At 40.2% G+C, this 23,834-nt stretch overlaps 2 protein-coding genes across 2 annotated transcripts; one reads left to right on the forward strand and one right to left on the reverse strand.

Moving 5' to 3' along the window:
• The first annotated feature begins 12,580 nt into the window (after positions 1 to 12,580).
• Positions 12,581 to 13,900, forward strand: LOC109787208 (uncharacterized). Its single transcript, XM_073500694.1, has 6 exons — positions 12,581 to 12,703; positions 12,807 to 12,919; positions 13,030 to 13,140; positions 13,252 to 13,385; positions 13,533 to 13,584; positions 13,658 to 13,900. The coding sequence occupies exons 1-6, from the start codon at positions 12,661 to 12,663 to the stop codon at positions 13,769 to 13,771; spliced, it is 567 nt and encodes a 188-aa protein (XP_073356795.1). The 5' UTR covers positions 12,581 to 12,660; the 3' UTR covers positions 13,772 to 13,900.
• Positions 13,901 to 14,843: 943 nt separating this feature from the next.
• Positions 14,844 to 15,395, reverse strand: LOC109787209 (putative ripening-related protein 5). Its single transcript, XM_020345763.1, has one exon. The coding sequence runs from the start codon at positions 15,393 to 15,395 to the stop codon at positions 14,844 to 14,846; it is 552 nt and encodes a 183-aa protein (XP_020201352.1).
• Positions 15,396 to 23,834: the final 8,439 nt, after the last annotated feature.

Here is a 23,834-nt window from a genome sequence, read left to right on the forward strand (position 1 = left end):
GACAATCTCTTTCAAAGTATCAGGATTTCATCCGGAAACTCGTCTGTTACAAAGGGATTTCATTTTTTAAAACTTATTTGAACTCCTGACTTTTTGTGTGTTCAAAATGCACCATTCAAAGCCACATCATCATTTTTCAATCCTTCCTGGCTTCATTTGTTATTTTTCATGCATTTACTAATTATTTTGAGCTATAAGACCCTAAAATTGAAAAGCATTTCAAATGAACTCTGAAAAGGTTGAAAGTTGGCATGATATCATCATTTCATCCACATAGCATGTGCAAGAAAGTTGAGAGGGTTACGACAAAAACTGGATGCACTTCGTGTACAAAACGGACAATCTCTTTCAAAGTATCAGGATTTCATCCGGAAACTCGTCTGTTACAAAGGGATTTCATTTTTTAAAACTTATTTGAACTCCTGACTTTTTGTGTGTTCAAAATGCACCATTCAAAGCCACATCATCATTTTTCAATCCTTCCTGACTTCATTTGTTATTTTTCATGCATTTACTAATTATTTTGAGCTATAAGACCCTAAAATTGAAAAGCATTTCAAATGAACTCTGAAAAGGTTGAAAGTTGGCATGATATCATCATTTCATCCACATAGCATGTGCAAGAAAGTTGAGAGGGTTACGGCAAAAACTGGATGCACTTCGTGTACAAAACGGACAATCTCTTTCAAAGTATCAGGATTTCATCCGGAAACTCGTCTGTTACAAAGGGATTTCAGTTTTAAAACTTATTTGAACTCCTGACTTTTTGTGTGTTCAAAATGCACCATTCAAAGCCACATCATCATTTTTCAATCCTTCCTGACTTCATTTGTTATTTTTCATGCATTTACTAATTATTTTGAGCTATAAGACCCTAAAATTGAAAAGCATTTCAAATGAACTCTGAAAAGGTTGAAAGTTGGCATGATATCATCATTTCATCCACATAGCATGTGCAAGAAAGTTGAGAGGGTTACGGCAAAAACTGGATGCACTTCGTGTACAAAACAGACAATCTCTTTCAAAGTATCAGGATTTCATCCGGAAACTCGTCTGTTACAAAGGGATTTCATTTTTTAAAACTTATTTGAACTCCTGACTTTTTGTGTGTTCAAAACGCACCATTCAAAGCCACATCATCATTTTTCAATCCTTTCTGACTTCATTTGTTATTTTTCATGCATTTACTAATTATTTTGAGCTATAAGACCCTAAAATTGAAAAGCATTTCAAATGAACTCTGAAAAGGTTGAAAGTTGGCATGATATCATCATTTCATCCACATAGCATGTGCAAGAAAGTTGAGAGGGTTATGGCAAAAATTGGATGCACTTCGTGTACAAAACGGACAATCTCTTTCAAAGTATCAGGATTTCATCCGGAAACTCGTCTGTTACAAAGGGATTTCATTTTTAAAACTTACTTGAACTCCTGACATTTTGTGTGTTCAAAATGCACCATTCAAAGCCACATCATCATTTTTCAATCCTTCCTGACTTCATTTGTTATTTTTCATGCATTTACTAATTATTTTGAGCTATAAGACCCTAAAATTGAAAAGCATTTCAAATGAACTCTGAAAAGGTTGAAAGTTGGCATGATATCATCATTTCATCCACATAGCATGTGCAAGAAAGTTGAGAGGGTTACGGCAAAAACTGGATGCACTTCGTGTACAAAACGGACAATCTCTTTCAAAGTATCAGGATTTCATCCGGAAACTCGTCTGTTACAAAGTGATTTCATTTTTTAAAACTTATTTGAACTCCTGACTTTTTGTGTGTTCAAAATGCACCATTCAAAGCCACATCATCATTTTTCAATCCTTTCTGACTTCATTTGTTATTTTTCATGCATTTACTAATTATTTTGAGCTATAAGACCCTAAAATTGAAAAGCATTTCAAATGAACTATGAAAAGGTTGAAAGTTGGCATGATATCATCATTTCATCCACATAGCATGTGCAAGAAAGTTGAGAGTGTTACGGCAAAAACTGGATGCACTTCGTGTACAAAACGGACAATCTCTTTCAAAGTATCAGGATTTCATCCGGAAACTCGTCTGTTACAAAGGGATTTCATTTTGTAAAACTTATTTGAACTCCTGACTTTTTGTGTGTTCAAAATGCACCATTCAAAGCCACATCATCATTTTTCAATCCTTTCTGACTTCATTTGTTATTTTTCATGCATTTACTAATTATTTTGAGCTATAAGACCCTAAAATTGAAAAGCATTTCAAATGAACTCTGAAAAGGTTGAAAGTTGGCATGATATCATCATTTCATCCACATAGCATGTGCAAGAAAGTTGAGAGGGTTACGGCAAAAACTGGATGCACTTCGTGTACAAAACGGACAATCTCTTTCAAAGTATCAGGATTTCATCCGGAAACTCGTCTGTTACAAAGGGATTTCATTTTTTAAAAATTATTTGAACTCCTGGCTTTTTGTGTGTTCAAAATGCACCATTCAAAGCCACATCATCATTTTTCAATCCTTTCTGACTTCATTTGTTATTTTTCATGCATTTACTAATTATTTTGAGCTATAAGACCCTAAAATTGAAAAGCATTTCAAATGAACTCTGAAAAGGTTGAAAGTTGGCATGATATCATCATTTCATGCACATAGCATGTGCAAGAAAGTTGAGAGGGTTACGGCAAAAACTGGATGCACTTCGTGTACAAAACGGACAATCTCTTTCAAAGTATCAGGATTTCATGCGGAAACTCGTCTGTTACAAAGGGATTTCATTTTTTAAAACTTATTTGAACTCCTGACTTTTTGTGTGTTCAAAATGCACCATTCAAAGCCACATCATCATTTTTCAATCCTTTCTGACTTCATTTGTTATTTTTCATGCATTTACTAATTATTTTGAGCTATAAGACCCTAAAATTGAAAAGCATTTCAAATGAACTCTGAAAAGGTTGAAAGTTGGCATGATATCATCATTTCATCCACATAGCATGTGCAAGAAAGTTGAGAGGGTTACGGCAAAAACTGGATGCACTTCGTGTACAAAACGGACAATCTCTTTCAAAGTATCACGATTTCATCCGGAAACTCGTCTGTTACAAAGGGATTTTATTTTTTAAAACTTATTTGAACTCCTGACTTTTTGTGTGTTCAAAATGCACCATTCAAAGCCACATCATCATTTTTCAATCCTTCCTAACTTCATTTGTTATTTTTCATGCATTTACTAATTATTTTGAGCTATAAGACCCTAAAATTGAAAAGCATTTCAAATGAACTCTGAAAAGGTTGAAAGTTGGCATGATATCATCATTTCATCCACATAGCATGTGCAAGAAAGTTGAGAGGGTTACGGCAAAAACTGGATGCACTTCGTGTACAAAACGGACAATCTCTTTCAAAGTATCAGGATTTCATCCGGAAACTCGTCTGTTACAAAGGGATTTCATTTTTTAAAACTTATTTGAACTCCTGACTTTTTGTGTGTTCAAAATGCACCATTCAAAGCCACATCATCATTTTTCAATCCTTCCTGACATCATTTGTTATTTTTCATGCATTTACTAATTATTTTGAGCTATAAGACCCTAAAATTGAAAAGCATTTCAAATGAACTCTGAAAAGGTTGAAAGTTGGCATGATATCATCATTTCATCCACATAGCATGTGCAAGAAAGTTGAGAGGGTTACGGCAAAAACTGGATGCACTTCGTGTACAAAACGGACAATCTCTTTCAAAGTATCAGGATTTCATCCGGAAACTCGTCTGTTACAAAGGGATTTCATTTTTTAAAACTTATTTGAACTCCTGACTTTTTGTGTGTTCAAAATGCACCATTCAAAGCCACATCATCATTTTTCAATCCTTCCTGACTTCATTTGTTATTTTTCATGCATTTACTAATTATTTTGAGCTATAAGACCCTAAAATTGAAAAGCATTTCAAATGAACTCTGAAAAGGTTGAAAGTTGGCATGATATCATCATTTCATCCACATAGCATGTGCAAGAAAGCTGAGAGGGTTACGGCAAAAACTGGATGCACTTCGTGTACAAAACGGACAATCTCTTTCAAAGTATCAGGATTTCATCCGGAAACTCGTCTGTTACAAAGGGATTTCATTTTTTAAAAATTATTTGAACTCCTGGCTTTTTGTGTGTTCAAAATGCACCATTCAAAGCCACATCATCATTTTTCAATCCTTTCTGACTTCATTTGTTATTTTTCATGCATTTACTAATTATTTTGAGCTATAAGACCCTAAAATTGAAAAGCATTTCAAATGAACTCTGAAAAGGTTGAAAGTTGGCATGATATCATCATTTCATGCACATAGCATGTGCAAGAAAGTTGAGAGGGTTACGGCAAAAACTGGATGCACTTCGTGTACAAAACGGACATTCTCTTTCTAAGTATCAGGATTTCATCCGGAAACTCGTCTGTTACAAAGGGATTTCATTTCTTAAAACTTATTTGAACTCCTGACTTTTTGTGTGTTCAAAATGCACCATTCAAAGCCACATCATCATTTTTCAATCCTTCCTGACTTCATTTGTTATTTTTCATGCATTTACTAATTATTTTGAGCTATAAGACCCTAAAATTGAAAAGCATTTCAAATAAACTCTGAAAAGGTTGAAAGTTGGCATGATATCATCATTTCATCCACATAGCATGTGCAAGAAAGTTGAGAGGGTTACGGCAAAAACTGGATGCACTTCGTGTACAAAACGGACAATCTCTTTCAAAGTATCAGGATTTCATCCGGAAACTCGTCTGTTACAAAGGGATTTCATTTTTTAAAACTTATTTGAACTCCTGGCTTTTTGTGTGTTCAAAATGCACCATTCAAAGCCACATCATCATTTTTCAATCCTTCCTGACTTCATTTGTTATTTTTCATGCATTTACTAATTATTTTGAGCTATAAGACCCTAAAATTGAAAAGCATTTCAAATGAACTCTGAAAAGGTTGAAAGTTGGCATGATATCATCATTTCATCCACATAGCATGTGCAAGAAAGTTGAGAGGGTTACGGCAAAAACTGGATGCACTTCGTGTACAAAACGGACAATCTCTTTCAAAGTATCAGGATTTCATCCGGAAACTCGTCTGTTACAAAGGGATTTCATTTTTTAAAACTTATTTGAACTCCTGACTTTTTGTGTGTTCAAAATGCACCATTCAAAGCCACATCATCATTTTTCAATCCTTTCTGACTTCATTTGTTATTTTTCATGCATTTACTAATTATTTTGAGCTATAAGACCCTAAAATTGAAAAGCATTTCAAATGAACTCTGAAAAGGTTGAAAGTTGGCATGATATCATCATTTCATCCACATAGCATGTGCAAGAAAGTTGAGAGGGTTACGGCAAAAACTGGATGCACTTCGTGTACAAAACGGACAATCTCTTTCAAAGTATCAGGATTTCATCCGGAAACTCGTCTGTTACAAAGGGATTTCATTTTGTAAAACTTATTTGAACTCCTGACTTTTTGTGTGTTCAAAATGCACCATTCAAAGCCACATCATCATTTTTCAATCCTTTCTGACTTCATTTGTTATTTTTCATGCATTTACTAATTATTTTGAGCTATAAGACCCTAAAATTGAAAAGCATTTCAAATGAACTCTGAAAAGGTTGAAAGTTGGCATGATATCATCATTTCATCCACATAGCATGTGCAAGAAAGTTGAGAGGGTTACGGCAAAAACTGGATGCACTTCGTGTACAAAACGGACAATCTCTTTCAAAGTATCAGGATTTCATCCGGAAACTCGTCTGTTACAAAGGGATTTCATTTTTTAAAAATTATTTGAACTCCTGGCTTTTTGTGTGTTCAAAATGCACCATTCAAAGCCACATCATCATTTTTCAATCCTTTCTGACTTCATTTGTTATTTTTCATGCATTTACTAATTATTTTGAGCTATAAGACCCTAAAATTGAAAAGCATTTCAAATGAACTCTGAAAAGGTTGAAAGTTGGCATGATATCATCATTTCATGCACATAGCATGTGCAAGAAAGTTGAGAGGGTTACGGCAAAAACTGGATGCACTTCGTGTACAAAACGGACAATCTCTTTCAAAGTATCAGGATTTCATGCGGAAACTCGTCTGTTACAAAGGGATTTCATTTTTTAAAACTTATTTGAACTCCTGACTTTTTGTGTGTTCAAAATGCACCATTCAAAGCCACATCATCATTTTTCAATCCTTTCTGACTTCATTTGTTATTTTTCATGCATTTACTAATTATTTTGAGCTATAAGACCCTAAAATTGAAAAGCATTTCAAATGAACTCTGAAAAGGTTGAAAGTTGGCATGATATCATCATTTCATCCACATAGCATGTGCAAGAAAGTTGAGAGGGTTACGGCAAAAACTGGATGCACTTCGTGTACAAAACGGACAATCTCTTTCAAAGTATCACGATTTCATCCGGAAACTCGTCTGTTACAAAGGGATTTTATTTTTTAAAACTTATTTGAACTCCTGACTTTTTGTGTGTTCAAAATGCACCATTCAAAGCCACATCATCATTTTTCAATCCTTCCTAACTTCATTTGTTATTTTTCATGCATTTACTAATTATTTTGAGCTATAAGACCCTAAAATTGAAAAGCATTTCAAATGAACTCTGAAAAGGTTGAAAGTTGGCATGATATCATCATTTCATCCACATAGCATGTGCAAGAAAGTTGAGAGGGTTACGGCAAAGACTGGATGCACTTCGTGTACAAAACGGACAATCTCTTTCAAAGTATCAGGATTTCATCCGGAAACTCGTCTGTTACAAAGGGATTTCATTTTTTAAAACTTATTTGAACTCCTGACTTTTTGTGTGTTCAAAATGCACCATTCAAAGCCACATCATCATTTTTCAATCCTTCCTGACATCATTTGTTATTTTTCATGCATTTACTAATTATTTTGAGCTATAAGACCCTAAAATTGAAAAGCATTTCAAATGAACTCTGAAAAGGTTGAAAGTTGGCATGATATCATCATTTCATCCACATAGCATGTGCAAGAAAGTTGAGAGGGTTACGGCAAAAACTGGATGCACTTCGTGTACAAAACGGACAATCTCTTTCAAAGTATCAGGATTTCATCCGGAAACTCGTCTGTTACAAAGGGATTTCATTTTTTAAAACTTATTTGAACTCCTGACTTTTTGTGTGTTCAAAATGCACCATTCAAAGCCACATCATCATTTTTCAATCCTTCCTGACTTCATTTGTTATTTTTCATGCATTTACTAATTATTTTGAGCTATAAGACCCTAAAATTGAAAAGCATTTCAAATGAACTCTGAAAAGGTTGAAAGTTGGCATGATATCATCATTTCATCCACATAGCATGTGCAAGAAAGCTGAGAGGGTTACGGCAAAAACTGGATGCACTTCGTGTACAAAACGGACAATCTCTTTCAAAGTATCAGGATTTCATCCGGAAACTCGTCTGTTACAAAGGGATTTCATTTTTTAAAAATTATTTGAACTCCTGGCTTTTTGTGTGTTCAAAATGCACCATTCAAAGCCACATCATCATTTTTCAATCCTTTCTGACTTCATTTGTTATTTTTCATGCATTTACTAATTATTTTGAGCTATAAGACCCTAAAATTGAAAAGCATTTCAAATGAACTCTGAAAAGGTTGAAAGTTGGCATGATATCATCATTTCATGCACATAGCATGTGCAAGAAAGTTGAGAGGGTTACGGCAAAAACTGGATGCACTTCGTGTACAAAACGGACATTCTCTTTCAAAGTATCAGGATTTCATCCGGAAACTCGTCTGTTACAAAGGGATTTCATTTCTTAAAACTTATTTGAACTCCTGACTTTTTGTGTGTTCAAAATGCACCATTCAAAGCCACATCATCATTTTTCAATCCTTCCTGACTTCATTTGTTATTTTTCATGCATTTACTAATTATTTTGAGCTATAAGACCCTAAAATTGAAAAGCATTTCAAATAAACTCTGAAAAGGTTGAAAGTTGGCATGATATCATCATTTCATCCACATAGCATGTGCAAGAAAGTTGAGAGGGTTACGGCAAAAACTGGATGCACTTCGTGTACAAAACGGACAATCTCTTTCAAAGTATCAGGATTTCATCCGGAAACTCGTCTGTTACAAAGGGATTTCATTTTTTAAAACTTATTTGAACTCCTGACTTTTTGTGTGTTCAAAATGCACCATTCAAAGCCACATCATCATTTTTCAATCCTTCCTGACATCATTTGTTATTTTTCATGCATTTACTAATTATTTTGAGCTATAAGACCCTAAAATTGAAAAGCATTTCAAATGAACTCTGAAAAGGTTGAAAGTTGGCATGATATCATCATTTCATCCACATAGCATCTGCAAGAAAGTTGAGAGGGTTACGGCAAAAACTGGATGCACTTCGTGTACAAAACGGACAATCTCTTTCAAAGTATCAGGATTTCATCCGGAAACTCGTCTGTTACAAAGGGATTTCATTTTTTAAAACTTATTTGAACTCCTGACTTTTTGTGTGTTCAAAATGCACCATTCAAAGCCACATCATCATTTTTCAATCCTTCCTGACTTCATTTGTTATTTTTCATGCATTTACTAATTATTTTGAGCTATAAGACCCTAAAATTGAAAAGCATTTCAAATGAACTCTGAAAAGGTTGAAAGTTGGCATGATATCATCATTTCATCCACATAGCATGTGCAAGAAAGTTGAGAGGGTTACGGCAAAAACTGGATGCACTTCGTGTACAAAACGGACAATCTCTTTCAAAGTATCAGGATTTCTTCCGGAAACTCGTCTGTTACAAAGGGATTTCATTTTTTAAAACTTATTTGAACTCCTGACTTTTTGTGTGTTCAAAATGCACCATTCAAAGCCACATCATCATTTTTCAATCCTTTCTGACTTCATTTGTTATTTTTCATGCATTTACTAATTATTTTGAGCTATAAGACCCTAAAATTGAAAAGCATTTCAAATGAACTCTGAAAAGGTTGAAAGTTGGCATGATATCATCATTTCATCCACATAGCATGTGCAAGAAAGTTGAGAGGGTTACGGCAAAAACTGGATGCACTTCGTGTACAAAACGGACAATCTCTTTCAAAGTATCAGGATTTCATCCGGAAACTCGTCTGTTACAAAGGGATTTCATTTTTTAAAACTTATTTGAACTCCTGACTTTTTGTGTGTTCAAAATGCACCATTCAAAGCCACATCATCATTTTTCAATCCTTTCTGACTTCATTTGTTATTTTTCATGCATTTACTAATTATTTTGAGCTATAAGACCCTAAAATTGAAAAGCATTTCAAATGAACTCTGAAAAGGTTGAAAGTTGGCATGATATCATCATTTCATCCACATAGCATGTGCAAGAAAGTTGAGAGGGTTACGAAAAAACTGGATGCACTTCGTGTACAAAACGGACAATCTCTTTCAAAGTATCAGGATTTCATCCGGAAACTCGTCTGTTACAAAGGGATTTCATTTTTTAAAACTTATTTGAACTCCTGACTTTTTGTGTGTTCAAAATGCACCATTCAAAGCCACATCATCATTTTTCAATCCTTCCTGACTTCATTTGTTATTTTTCATGCATTTACTAATTATTTTGAGCTATAAGACCCTAAAATTGAAAAGCATTTCAAATGAACTCTGAAAAGGTTGAAAGTTGGCATGATATCATCATTTCATCCACATAGCATGTGCAAGAAAGTTGAGAGGGTTACGAAAAAACTGGATGCACTTCGTGTACAAAACGGACAATCTCTTTCAAAGTATCAGGATTTCATCCGGAAACTCGTCTGTTACAAAGGGATTTCATTTTTTAAAACTTATTTGAAATCCTGACTTTTTGTGTGTTCAAAATGCACCATTCAAAGCCACATCATCATTTTTCAATCCTTTCTGACTTCATTTGTTATTTTTCATGCATTTACTAATTATTTTGAGCTATAAGACCCTAAAATTGAAAAGCATTTCAAATGAACTCTGAAAAGGTTGAAAGTTGGCATGATATCATCATTTCATCCACATAGCATGTGCAAGAAAGTTGAGAGGGTTACGGCAAAAACTGGATGCACTTCGTGTACAAAACGGACAATCTCTTTCAAAGTATCAGGATTTCATCCGGAAACTCGTCTGTTACAAAGGGATTTCATTTTTTAAAACTTATTTGAACTCCTGACTTTTTGTGTGTTCAAAATGCACCATTCAAAGCCACATCATCATTTTTCAATCCTTCCTGACTTCATTTGTTATTTTTCATGCATTTACTAATTATTTTGAGCTATAAGACCCTAAAATTGAAAAGCATTTCAAATGAACTCTGAAAAGGTTGAAAGTTGGCATGATATCATCATTTCATCCACATAGCATGTGCAAGAAAGTTGAGAGGGTTACGGCAAAAACTGGATGCACTTCGTGTACAAAACGGACAATCTCTTTCAAAGTATCACGATTTCATCCGGAAACTCGTCTGTTACAAAGGGATTTCATTTTTTAAAACTTATTTGAACTCCTGACTTTTTGTGTGTTCAAAATGCACCATTCAAAGCCACATCATCATTTTTCAATCCTTCCTGACTTCATTTGTTATTTTTCATGCATTTACTAATTATTTTGAGCTATAAGACCCTAAAATTGAAAAGCATTTCAAATGAACTCTGAAAAGGTTGAAAGTTGGCATGATATCATCATTTCATCCACATAGCATGTGCAAGAAAGTTGAGAGGGTTACGGCAAAAACTGGATGCACTTCGTGTACAAAACGGACAATCTCTTTCAAAGTATCAGGATTTCATCCGGAAACTCGTCTGTTACAAAGGGATTTCATTTTTTAAAACTTATTTGAACTCCTGACTTTTTGTGTGTTCAAAATGCACCATTCAAAGCCACATCATCATTTTTCAATCCTTTCTGACTTCATTTGTTATTTTTCATGCATTTACTAATTATTTTGAGCTATAAGACCCTAAAATTGAAAAGCATTTCAAATGAACTCTGAAAAGGTTGAAAGTTGGCATGATATCATCATTTCATCCACATAGCATGTGCAAGAAAGTTGAGAGGGTTACGGCAAAAATTGGATGCACTTCGTGTACAAAACGGACAATCTCTTTCAAAGTATCAGGATTTCATCCGGAAACTCGTCTGTTACAAAGGGATTTCATTTTTTAAAACTTATTTGAACTCCTGACTTTTTGTGTGTTCAAAATGCACCATTCAAAGCCACATCATCATTTTTCAATCCTTTCTGACTTCATTTGTTATTTTCATGCATTTACTAATTATTTTGAGCTATAAGACCCTAAAATTGAAAAGCATTTCAAATGAACTCTGAAAAGGTTTTGTTTCTACTTACAACTAAAAACTTATTTATTTTATTTCTAATTACTTATGTATTTTACTTTAATTATTTTATTTTTATTTATTTTACTGCTGGTATTTTTTTTATTTTACTGCTGCTATTTTTACTTAATTTATTAAGGTTTATTTATTGTAGTTACTATAGTTTATTTTATTTTATTTTATTAAGGTTTATTTATTTTATTAAGGTTTATTTATTTTATAAATATAAAAAAATGAACATAGATGCACTTATAGAGAAAATTCAACCTAAATTCATAATAAATTTCTATGAAATTTACTATGAATTTAGGTCAAATTTCCTGTATAAGGGCATCTATTTTCACTTTAAGAGAAGCTCAACAAGGCATAGAGGGACGGGCTTATAAACTGGTGTGAGCGCCCTTCGGTTGGCGAGGTGGGACTAAACACTGGCCGCAACTAGGACCAGCCCTTTAGTCCCGGTTTGTGGTATGAACCGGGACTAAAGGGTGGTGGGCCAGGAGCGTGGCCCATTGGTCCCGGTTTGTACCACCAACCGGGACCAAAGGGTCCATACGAACCGGAACCAATGCCCACGAGGCCCCGGCCGGCCCCCTGGGCTCACGAACCGGGACCAATGCTCACATTAGTCCCGGTTCGTGACTGAACCGGGGCTAATGTGAAAACTATCCTGTGACCTAAGCCCTGTTTTCTACTAGTGATCCAGAACTTGTTCTGCAAATGCTGAGGCTCAACTGTGCTTGAACTGACATGAAGCGTGAAACGCGAGGTGTATGTATATCGACCTGACCGTTTCATTGTTGGAACCTGGCCGTCGTGCCGTCCACTGCTGTTCTCATACTATGAGTCAACAACTTGATCAACCTAGCATACAATACCGTTGCCCCATTGGCATTTGGCAAGCTCAAGCACCTTGAACAAATGGCAAGACCTTCACAGCTATTCGCATGGCACGTAATAGTGGTGGCGGACTCTCAGAATACCGTAGCTGGGTGTAATTACCAAGCGCACGTAATTAATGATAAACCCAAGGGATAAATCAGTTGCAAACCGCACGTACGTACGGACACGGTATATGATTCCATTGCACGGTCGGAGTCGGACACGGAGACCGAATCCCGTACGTGTGGTGATCGATGGTGTCCGTCACCAATTCGTATCGACTGAGTAGAGTACTTCGCGCAGCTTTGCCTATATATTCATAACCTACCTACCTACCTAGCTGCAAAACAAGGCCAGACGTTCGCTGGAAGATCAGAAAGCTAGCTTGTGTTTTCTCCATCGTCCAGCCGAGAGGAGGCTATGAAGATCCGGCATGTGCTCACCCGATCCATCACCTTCCTCGGTAAGTACATATATATGCCTCTTTTTCTTTGTTCTTCAGCGTTGATAATGTGTCTATCTGTTCTTCTCTTTTTGGAGAATTCTTAACTAAATTTGGAATGCAGTTATGGTCCTTGTGTTGTTGGTGTTGGTGCCCGAGGGAATGATGCTAGTGACGGGTGTCAAGTCACCGGCGATGGCGGTTTTGTCGGAAAGTATGGAGCCTGCAATTAAAAAGGTACGTGATACAATTTATTTAGTTTAAATGTGTGCTTCAGTTTGTCGCCCCCTTTGATTTCGACCGATATATTGATAGATGCATGCATGGGATATGTGCTTATTTTGCAGGGCGATATGGTGTTTGTGCACAACATGAGCAATGAACCTTTCCGCGAAGGAGAGGTCGTTCTTTTCAAAGTTGATGGCTTTGAACATCCAATTGTCCATCGTGTGATCAAGGTAACGGCAAGCCCGGCCTCTAGTATCTCTTGCTACACACCAATCAAATCATTAAAAGTTCATATGTTATATTTTGTTTGCCTTGAAAATGATATTCTCAAATTATTCTAGGTTTACGAGCATCGAGACACTCGAGAAATCCGAATACTCACCAAAGGAGACAACAATTCAGTGGATGACCGATTTCTCTATGCGAGCGGGCAGCTTTGGCTTCAACCGCATGACATTATTGGACGGGTTGCAGGGTACGTGGCGGGTTGTTATCTCTTATCATGCGTCTACTATCGAATTTGGACGTGTATTAATATGGCTTTATATATACCTTTCTCTACCGTTTCAATTCATTAATGTCTTTGCATGGTTAATTTTTGTGTTTTGTCCAATGCTAACAGCTATCTGCCATATGCTGGATGGCCTAGTGTCTTCATCAGTGAAGCTTATAAGGTACGCAAGCACACATTATATTCTGGTTAATTTCTGTATATACATTGTTTATTTAATTAAATACCCACACAAGGTCTCTCTTTTTCTTCTTATGAAAGATGTTGCTGAATGGTGGAAGCACTACAACTCCAGAAGTACTATGGGTAACAATGTAACCACGGCAGATTTATGTGGGTTGCCTCCATAGTGTCTTGTTCGAGGTTAAAGTATGCATCAAGCGAATGAAGAGTATGTAAAAGACACATCATTATCATAGTCTCCGCAACAGAGTTAATCGAGCTCCATCCGTCTTGTTGAAGTCATTTCTATAGCACGGGCGACATGATTCCTTTTTTGAGAACATGCAAAAGTCTTACATTTATTTGCACGGTCGACATGACTCTAACACCTTCTTTGAAAGGTAGATTTTGGTGAAACATGTAGTTAGATGTATTCTTCTTCTTCTTCTTTGATAAAGAGTGGATTTATTGACTAAAAATGAAGTATCAGGTGGATACAAACACAATGAGCACACATTCGGCCTCTGCATTGGCAACGACGAGTTTGATTAGCCATTAAAGGGTCAGCACATGCTGGCAGAGAGCAGATGACAACTACGGGACGTTGGATCTAAGGTACGAGTTGGAGGCGCCAAGGTGAGGCACACACGTCCTCGCCTCCGCCGTCCGCCGTGGAGCTTAGCCCGGAAGCCTCCTTCGACGGCGCGAGGAAGGGAATAGCGGTGGTGAAGGCCTTTAGGGGCAGCGGCCTCTTCGCCTATGACTGTGAGCGATCCGGGAGGTAGTTGGAGTCGCGTATCATGTGGCAAGATGCCGATTCGGTATTCACATGTAGAGGAGAGAGAAGCAATTGTTTGCTATGTGCTATGGACTCGGTCTTATACGATTATTAGCTTAAGGCCCACTTCTTTTTAATGTATATAAAACTTGCCAAGGTTGATTTTAGAAGCCTTAAGACAAATCTTATGTCCACTTTAAAAATGTCTATATCAAATCAATATTGTGTACGAGAGGTAAGAATATATAATAGATCCGTGAGCTTGTGGATGCCAAGGTGAATTTAATGAAATAGGAGAATCTCACTATTGAACAACCATCGATAGAAAAACAACATTTGGATCCAAATAGAGCTACAGAAATAATGATAACTTTAGAAGAAGAAAAGAATCGAAAAGTAAATATTTAGTGAGAAGGTTGCCATGCTTAAAATCCGAACGTCGGATTTATCATTCCCATATTTATACGGTGAAACAAACTTATTTACTCATCAGACCAGGTGACATCCTGCAAACCGATGATCTGGTCGAGGCCTAGGGCGTCCCACACTGCCGGCGAGGCGTCCACGACGTTGTAGGCGCATGGCTCTTCGTAGTTGTGCTCGGCGTCGCAACCGTGGACGGAGTCGCACTCGTCCACCACCTTGGCGTGCATGGAGCTGCCGCCCTTCGCCGTGATCTTGATGCTGCGGCCGCAGCGGGACATGCCGCTGAACCAGCCGGTGGAGAGCGCGACGACCATCTCCGAGTCGTCGTGGTACGCGCCGTCGCACTCGGATGGGAGGCCGCCGTCCTTGCCCTTGCCGAAGCCGTTGACCGTGAGGACGGCCCAGGTGGCGGAGGAGACGGGCGGCGAGCAGAGGAACTGCAGGTACTGCTTGCCGTCGACGCAGCAGTCCGGGCTGTTGCTCGTCTCGCAGTGCCTGGACCTGCCCGGGAGGTACCCGCTGGGCTGGCAGCCGACGACGTCGTGCGGCCGAACCAGGCATGACGCGGTGTGGGAGGCCGAGAGCGTGGCGACGAGGACGATGGCCATGGCTATGGTGGGTCGAGCTCTCGCATTCGCCATCTTATTGGCACCTAACTAAAAGAACGCTTCAGCGGATCAGCATATATGAGAGGGCCCGAAGGCCGCAACGCCGGAAGAGTGCCTGGAGAGCTCCGCGGGCATAAGCAGTGACTCGATCACAACGGAGGCATAAATCGATACACCGAAGGAAGAAGAAGAGCATGGGGAGCTTAGAAACCTCCGCTGATCGTCGACCCCAATCCCGCCAACCAGGAGAAGGCACAAGTGACGTAGCGTTTCACAATCACAACAGCCCAAATGACACTTCACACAAGTCGTGTGATAATTTCCCCCCTCTAGTCTATGGTACCAGTACTCAAATATGTAAAATAGGGTCTAGCATATTGTACATGTACATGTATTAGTATACGTATGTAATTGTATTATGATCATCTATATAAAGAGACGTAAGACTGGATGTTAGTCACCCACGCAAAACCCTAAACCTACCTCTTCAACTTGGTATCAGCCAGGTCGGGCCGCCGCCGCACGTCCCTCGCGCCGCTGCCCGATCCCATCTTCCGCGTCCCCGCCGCTGCTTGCTAGCTAGCTTCCGCATAGCCGCCGCTGCTTGCTAGCTAGCTACGCACATCCATTTGCTTGCTAGCTAGTCACAGGGCCGCCGCGCGCACACTACACGCCGCCCGATCCATCCGCCGCCGCGAGTTTCTTCTCCGCTGCTGCGCGCTGTCCTCCTCCGCGCCGCCGCGATGTCGTCCGCCGCCCTTTCGCTCTCCAACAGCGTCGGCACCATCACCTCGCCCGCGGCTGCCACCGTTCCCGCCGCCCTCGCCGTTCCGACGATCTGCGTTTGCCTTGGCCGCCACAACTTCATGCTGTGGGGAGGCATCGCCGGCACCGTCTTAGCCGGCGCCAACCTCCATGGCTACCTAGACGGCACCACGGGGGCACCCGACAAGACCATCACCGTCGGGACTGGCGACGCCGCGACGACCGCCGCTAATCCGGCATACCATCATTGGTGGACTCAGGATCAGAAGGTCAAGGGCCTCCTTCTTACCTCCATGGAGGAGGACATCGCCTGTCAGCTCATCAGCTGCGAGACGGTGCAGGCAGTATGGACGGCCGTCGGTGCCATGTACGGCGCGCAGAGTCGCGCCAACGTCCGTCACATCCGGCGTCAACTCCAGACGCTGCGGAAGGAGGAGATGTTCGCGGCTGAGTACATGCACAAGATGAAGGCCCTCGCTGTTGGGGAACGTAGTAATTTCAAAAAAATTCCTACGCACACGCAAGATCATGGTGATGCATAGCAACGAGAGGGGAGAGTGTTGTCCACGTACCCTCGTAGACCGAAAGCGGAAGCGTTAACACAACGCGGTTGATGTAGTCGTACGTCTTCACGATCCGACCGATCAAGTACCAAACGCACGGCACCTCCGAGTTCAGCACACGTTCAGCTCGATGACGTCCCTCGAACTCCGATCCAGCCGAGTGTTGAGGGAGAGTTTCGTCAGCACGACGGTGTGGTGACGATGATGATGTTCTACCAACGCAGGGCTTCACCTAAGCTCCGCTACGATATTATCGAGGTGTAATATGGCGGAGGGGGGCACCGCACACGGCTAAAATATCGTATATCAATTGTGTGTCGAGAGGTGCCCCCCTGCCCCCGTATATAAAGGTGCAAGGGGGAGGCCGCCGGCCTAGGAGGTGTGGCGCGCCAGGAGGAGTCCTACTCCTACCGGGAGTAGGACTCCCCCCTTTCCATGTTGGACTAGGAGTGGAAGAGGGGAAGAGGTGGAGGGGAGGAAGGAAGGGGGGCGCCGCCCCCCTCTCCTTGTCCTATTCGGACTGGGGGGAAGGGGGGCGCGGCCCTGCCCTAGCCTCCTCTCCTCTCTTCCACCTAGGCCCACTAAGGCCCATTAAGTTACCGGGGGGGGGGGGGGGGGGTTTCCGGTAACCTCCTGGTACTCCGGAAAAACCCCGATTTCACCCGGAACACTTCCGATGTCCAAACATAGGCTTCCAATATATCAATCTTTACGTCTCGACCATTTCGAGACTCCTCGTCATGTTCGTGATCACATCCGGGACTCCGAACAACCTTCGGTACATCAAAACATATAAACTCATTATATAACTGTCCTCGTAACTTTAAGCGTGCGGACCCTACGGGTTCGAGAACTATGTGGACATGACCGAGACACCTCTCTGGTCAATAACCAATAGCGGAACCTGGATGCTCATATTGGTTCCCACATATTCTACGAAGATCTTTATCGGTTAGACCGCACAACAACATACGTTGTTCCCTTTGTCATCGGTATGTTACTTGCCCGAGATTCGATCGTCGGTATCTCGATACCTAGTTCAATCTCGTTACCGGCAAGTCTCTTTACTCGTTTCGTAATACATCATCCCGCAACTAACTCATTAGTTACAATGCTTGCAAGGCTTATAGTGATGTGCATTATCGAGTGGGCCCAGAGATACCTCTCCGACAATCGGAGTGACAAATCCTAATCTCGAAATACGCCAACCCAACAAGTACCTTTGGAGACACCTGTAGAGCACCTTTATAATCACCCAGTTACGTTGTGACGTTTGGTAGCACACAAAGTGTTCCTCCGGTAAACGGGAGTTGCATAATCTCATAGTCATAGGAACATGTATAAGTCATGAAGAAAGCAATAGCAACATACTAAACGATCGAGTGCTAAGCTAACGGAATGGGTCAAGTCAATCACGTCATTCTCCTAATGAGGAGATCCCGTTAATCAAATGACAACTCATGTCTATGGCTAGCAAACATAAGCATCTTTGATTAACGAGCTAGTCAAGTAGAGGCATACTAGTGACACTCTGTTTGTCTATGTATTCACACATGTATTGTGTTTCCGGTTAATACAATTCTAGCATGAATAATAAACATTTATCATGATATAAGGAAATAAATAATACTTTATTATTGCCTCTAGGGCATATTTCCTTCAGTCTCCCACTTGCACTAGTGTCAATAATCTAGATTACACAGTAATGATTCTTACACCCATGGAGTCTTGGTGCTGATCATGTTTTGCTCGTGGAAGAGGCTTAGTCAACGGGTCTGCTACATTCAGATCCGTATGTATCTTGCAAATTTCTATGTCTCCCACCTGGACTAAATCCCGGATGGAATTGAAGCGTCTTTTGATGTGCTTGGTTCTCTTGTGAAATCTGGATTCCTTTGCTAAGGCAATTGCACCAGTATTGTCACAAAAGATTTTCATTGGTCCCGATGCACTAGGTATGACACCTAGATCGGATATGAACTCCTTCATCCAGACTCCTTCATTTGCTGCTTCCGAAGCAGCTATGTACTCCGCTTCACACGTAGATCCCGCCACGACACTTTGCTTAGAACTGCACCAACTGACAGCTCCACCGTTCAATGTAAATACGTATCCAATTTGCGATTTAGAATCGTCCGGATCAGTGTCAAAGCTTGCATCAACGTAACCACTTACGATGAGCTCTTTGTCACCTCCATAAACGAGAAACATATCCTTAGTCCTTTTCAGGTATTTCAGGATGTTCTTGACCGCTGTCCAGTGATCCACTCCTGGATTACTTTGGTACCTCCCTGCTAAACTTATAGCAAGGCATACATCAGGTCTGGTACACAGCATTGCATACATGATAGAGCCTATGGCTGAAGCATAGGGAACATCTTTCATCTTCTCTCTATCTTCTGCAGTGGTCGGGCATTGAGTCTTACTCAATCTCACACCTTGTAGTACAGGCAAGACCCCTTTCTTTGCTTGATACATTTTGAACTTCTTCAAAACTTTGTCAAGGTATGTGCTTTGTGAAAGTCCAATTAAGCGTCTTGATCTATCTCTATAGATCTTAATGCCTAATATATATGCAGCTTCACCGAGGTCTTTCATTGAAAAACTCTTATTCAAGTATCCCTTTATGATATCCAGAAATTCTATATCATTTCCAATCAGCAATATGTGATCCACATATAATATCAGAAATGCTACTGAGCTCCCACTCACTTTCTTGTAAATACAGGCTTCTCCAAAAGTCTGTATAAAACCAAATGCTTTGATCACACTATCAAAGCGTTTATTCCAACTCCGAGAGGCTTGCACCAGTCCATAAATGGATCGCTGGATCTTGCACACTTTGTTAGCACCCTTTGGATCGACAAAACCTTCCGGTTGCATCATATACAACTCTTCTTCCAGAAATCCATTCAGGAATGCAGTTTTGACATCCATTTGCCAAATTTCATAATCATAAAATACGGCAATTGCTAACATGATTCGGACAGACTTAAGCATCGCTACGGGTGAGAAGGTCTCATCGTAGTCAATCCCTTGAACTTGTCGAAAACCTTTTGCAACAAGTCGAGCTTTATAGACAGTAACATTACCGTCAGCGTCAGTCTTCTTCTTAAAGATCCATTTATTTTCAGTGGCTTGCCGACCATCGGGCAAGTCAACCAAAGTCCATACTTGTTCTCATACATGGATCCCATCTCGGATTTCATGGCCTCAGCCATTTTGCGGAATCTGGGCTCACCATTGCTTCTTCATAGTTCGTAGGTTCGTCATGGTCTAGTAACATAACCTCCAGAACAGGATTACCGTACCACTCTGGTGCGGATCTTAATCTGGTTGACCTACGAGGTTCAGTAATAACTTCTGAAGTTTCATGATCATTATCATTAACTTCCCCACTATTTGGTGTAGGTGTCGCAGAAACTGGTTTATGTGATGATCTACTTTCCAATAAGGGAGCAGGTACAGTTACCTCATCAAGTTCTACTTTCCTCCCACTCACTTATTTTGAGAGAAACTCCTTCTCTAGAAAGGATCCATTCTTAGCAACGAATGTCTTGCCTTCGGATCTGTGATAGAAGGTGTACCCAACAGTCTCCTTTGGGTATCCTATGAAGACACATTTCTCTGATTTAGGTTCGAGCTTATCAGGTTGAAGTTTCTTCACATAAGCATCGCAACCCAAAACTTTAAGATATGACAACTTTGGTTTCTTGCCAAACCATAATTCATAAGGTGTCGTTTCAACGGATTTTGATGGTGCCCTATTTAGAGTGAATGCAACCGTCTCTAAAGCATAACCCCAAAACGATAGCGGTAAATCAGTAAGAGACATCATAGATTGCACCATATCTAGTAAAGTACGATTATGACGTTCGGACACACCATTACGCTGTGGTGTTCCGGGTGGCGTGAGTTGCGAAACTATTCCGCATTGTTTCAAATGAAGACCAAACTCATAACTCAAATATTCTCCTCCACGATTAGATCGTAGAAATTTTATTTTCTTGTTACGATGATTTTCAACTTCATTCTGAAATTCTTTGAACTTTTTAAACGTTTCAGACTTATGTTTCATTAAGTAGATATACCCATATATGCTCAAATCATCTGTAAAGGTGAGAAAATAACGATATCCGCCACGAGCCTCAATATTCATCGGACCACATACATCTGTATGTTTGACTTCCAATAAATCTGTTGCTCTCTCCATAGTTCCGGAGAACGGTGTTTTAGTCATCTTGCCCATGAGGCACGGTTCGCAAGTACCAAGTGATTCATAATCAAGTGATTCCAAAAGTCCATCAGTATGGAGTTTCTTCATGCGCTTTACACCGATATGACCTAAACGGCAGTGCCACAAATAAGTTGCACTGTCATTATCAACTCTGCATCTTTTGGCTTCGACATTATGAATATGTGTGTCACTACTATCGAGATTCATTAAAAATAGACCACTCTTCAAGGGTGCATGACCATAAAAGATATTATTCATATAAATATAACAACCATTATTCTCTGATTTAAATGAATAACCGTCTCGCATTAAACAAGATCCAGATATAATGTTCATGCTCAACGCTGGCACCAAATAACAATTATTCAGGTCTAAAACTAATCCCGAAGGTAGATGTAGAGGTAGCGTGCCGACCGCGATCACATCGACTTTGGAACCATTTCCACGCGCATCGTCACCTCGTCCTTAGCCAATCTTCGCTTAATCCGTAGCCCCTGTTTCGAATTGCAAATATTAGCAACAGAACCAGTATCAAATACCCAGGTGCTACTGCGAGCATTAGTAAGGTACACATCAATAACATGTATATCACATATACCTTTGTTAACCTTGCCATCCTTCTTATCCGCCCAATACTTGGGGCAGTTCCGCTTCCAGTGAACAGTCTGCTTGTAGTAGAAGCACTCAGTTTCAGGCTTAGGTCCAGACTTGGGTTTCTTCTCCTGAACAGCAACTTGCTTGCTGTTCTTCTTGAAGTTCCCCTTCTTCTTCCCTTTGCCCTTTTTCTTGAAACTAGTGGTCTTACTGACCATCAACACTTGATGCTCCTTTTTGATTTCTACCTCCGCTGCCTTTAGCATTGCGAAGAGCTCGGGAATTGTCTTATTCATCCCTTGCATGTTATAGTTCATCACGAATCTCTTGTAGCTTGGTGGCAGTGATTGAAGAATTTTGTCAATGACGCTATCATCCGGAAGATTAACTCCCAGTTGAATCAAGTGATTATTATACCCAGACATTTTGAGTATATGCTCACTGACAGAACTATTCTCTTCCATCTTGCAGCTGTAGAACTTATTGGAGACTTCATATCTCTCAATCCGGGCATTTGCTTGAAATATTAACTTCAACTCCTGGAACATCTCATATGCTCCATGACGTTCATAACGTCGTTGAAGACCCGGTTCTAAGCCGTAAAGCATGGCACACTGAACTATCGAGTAGTCATCAGCTTTGCTCTGCCAGACGTTCATAACTTCTGGTGTTGCTCTTGCAGGAGGCCTGGCACCTAGCGGTGCTTCCAGGACGTAATTCTTCTGTGCAGCAATGAGGATAATCCTCAAGTTATGGACCCAGTCCGTGTAATTGCTACCATCATCTTTCAACTTTGCTTTCTCAAGGAACGCATTAAAATTCAACGGAACAACAGCACGGGCCATTTATCTACAATTAACATAGACAAGCAAGATACTATCAGGTACTAAGTTCATGATAAATTTAAGTTCAATTAATCATATTACTTAAGAACTCCCACTTAGATAGACATCCCTCTAATCATCTAAGTGATTACGTGATCCAAATCAACTAAACCATGTCCGATCATCACGTGAGATGGAGTAGTTTCAATGGTGAACATCACTATGTTGATCATATCTACTATATGATTCACGCTCGACCTTTCGGTCTCCGTGTTCCGAGGCCATATCTGCATATGCTAGGCTCGTCAAGTTTAACCTGAGTATTCCGCGTGTGCAACTGTTTTGCACCCGTTGTATTTGAACGTAGAGCCTATCACACCCGATCATCACGTGGTGTCTCAGCACGAAGAACTTTCGCAACGGTGCATACTCAGGGAGAACACTTTTATCTCGAAATTTTAGTGAGAGATCATCTTATAATGCTACCGTCAATCAAAGCAAGATAAGATGCATAAAAGATTAACATCACATGCAATCAATATAAGTGATATGATATGGCCATCATCATCTTGTGCTTGTGATCTCCATCTCCGAAGCACCGTCATGATCACCATCGTCACCGGCGCGACACCTTGATCTCCATCGTAGTATCGTTGTCGTCTCGCCAACTTATTGCTTTTACGACTATCGCTACCGCTTAGTGATAAAGTAAAACAATTACATGACGATTGCATTGCATACAATAAAGCGACAACCATATGGCTCCTGCCAGTTGCCGATAACTCGGTTACAAAACATGATCATCTCATACAATAAAATATAGCATCATGTCTTGACCATATCACATCACAACATGCCCTGCAAAAACAAGTTAGACGTCCTCTACTTTGTTGTTGCAAGTTTTACGTGGCTGCTACGGGCTTAACAAGAACCGTTCTTACCTACGCATCAAAACCACAACGATAGTTTGTCAAGTTGGTGCTGTTTTAACCTTCGCAAGGACCGAGCATAGCCACACTCGGTTCAACTAAAGTGAGAGAGACAGACACCCACCAGTCACCTTTAAGCAACGAGTGCTCGCAACGGTGAAACCAGTCTCGCGTAAGCGTACGCGTAATGTCGGTCCGGGCCGCTTCATCTCACAATACCGCCGAACCACAATATGACATGCTGGTAAGCAGTATGACTTATATCGCCCACAACTCACTTGTGTTCTACTCGTGCATAGCATCAACGCATAAAACCAGGCTTGGATGCCACTGTTGGGGAACGTAGTAATTTCAACAAATTTCCTACGCACACGCAAGATCATGGTGATGCATAGCAACGAGAGGGGAGAGTGTTGTCCACGTACCTTCGTAGACCGAAAGCGGAAGCGTTAACACAACGCGGTTGATGTAGTCGTACGTGTTCACGATCCGACCGATCAAGTACCAAACACACAGCACCTCCGAGT

This window comes from Aegilops tauschii, chromosome 6, assembly GCF_002575655.3.
Source record: "Aegilops tauschii subsp. strangulata cultivar AL8/78 chromosome 6, Aet v6.0, whole genome shotgun sequence".
Taxonomy (NCBI): domain Eukaryota; kingdom Viridiplantae; phylum Streptophyta; class Magnoliopsida; order Poales; family Poaceae; genus Aegilops; species Aegilops tauschii.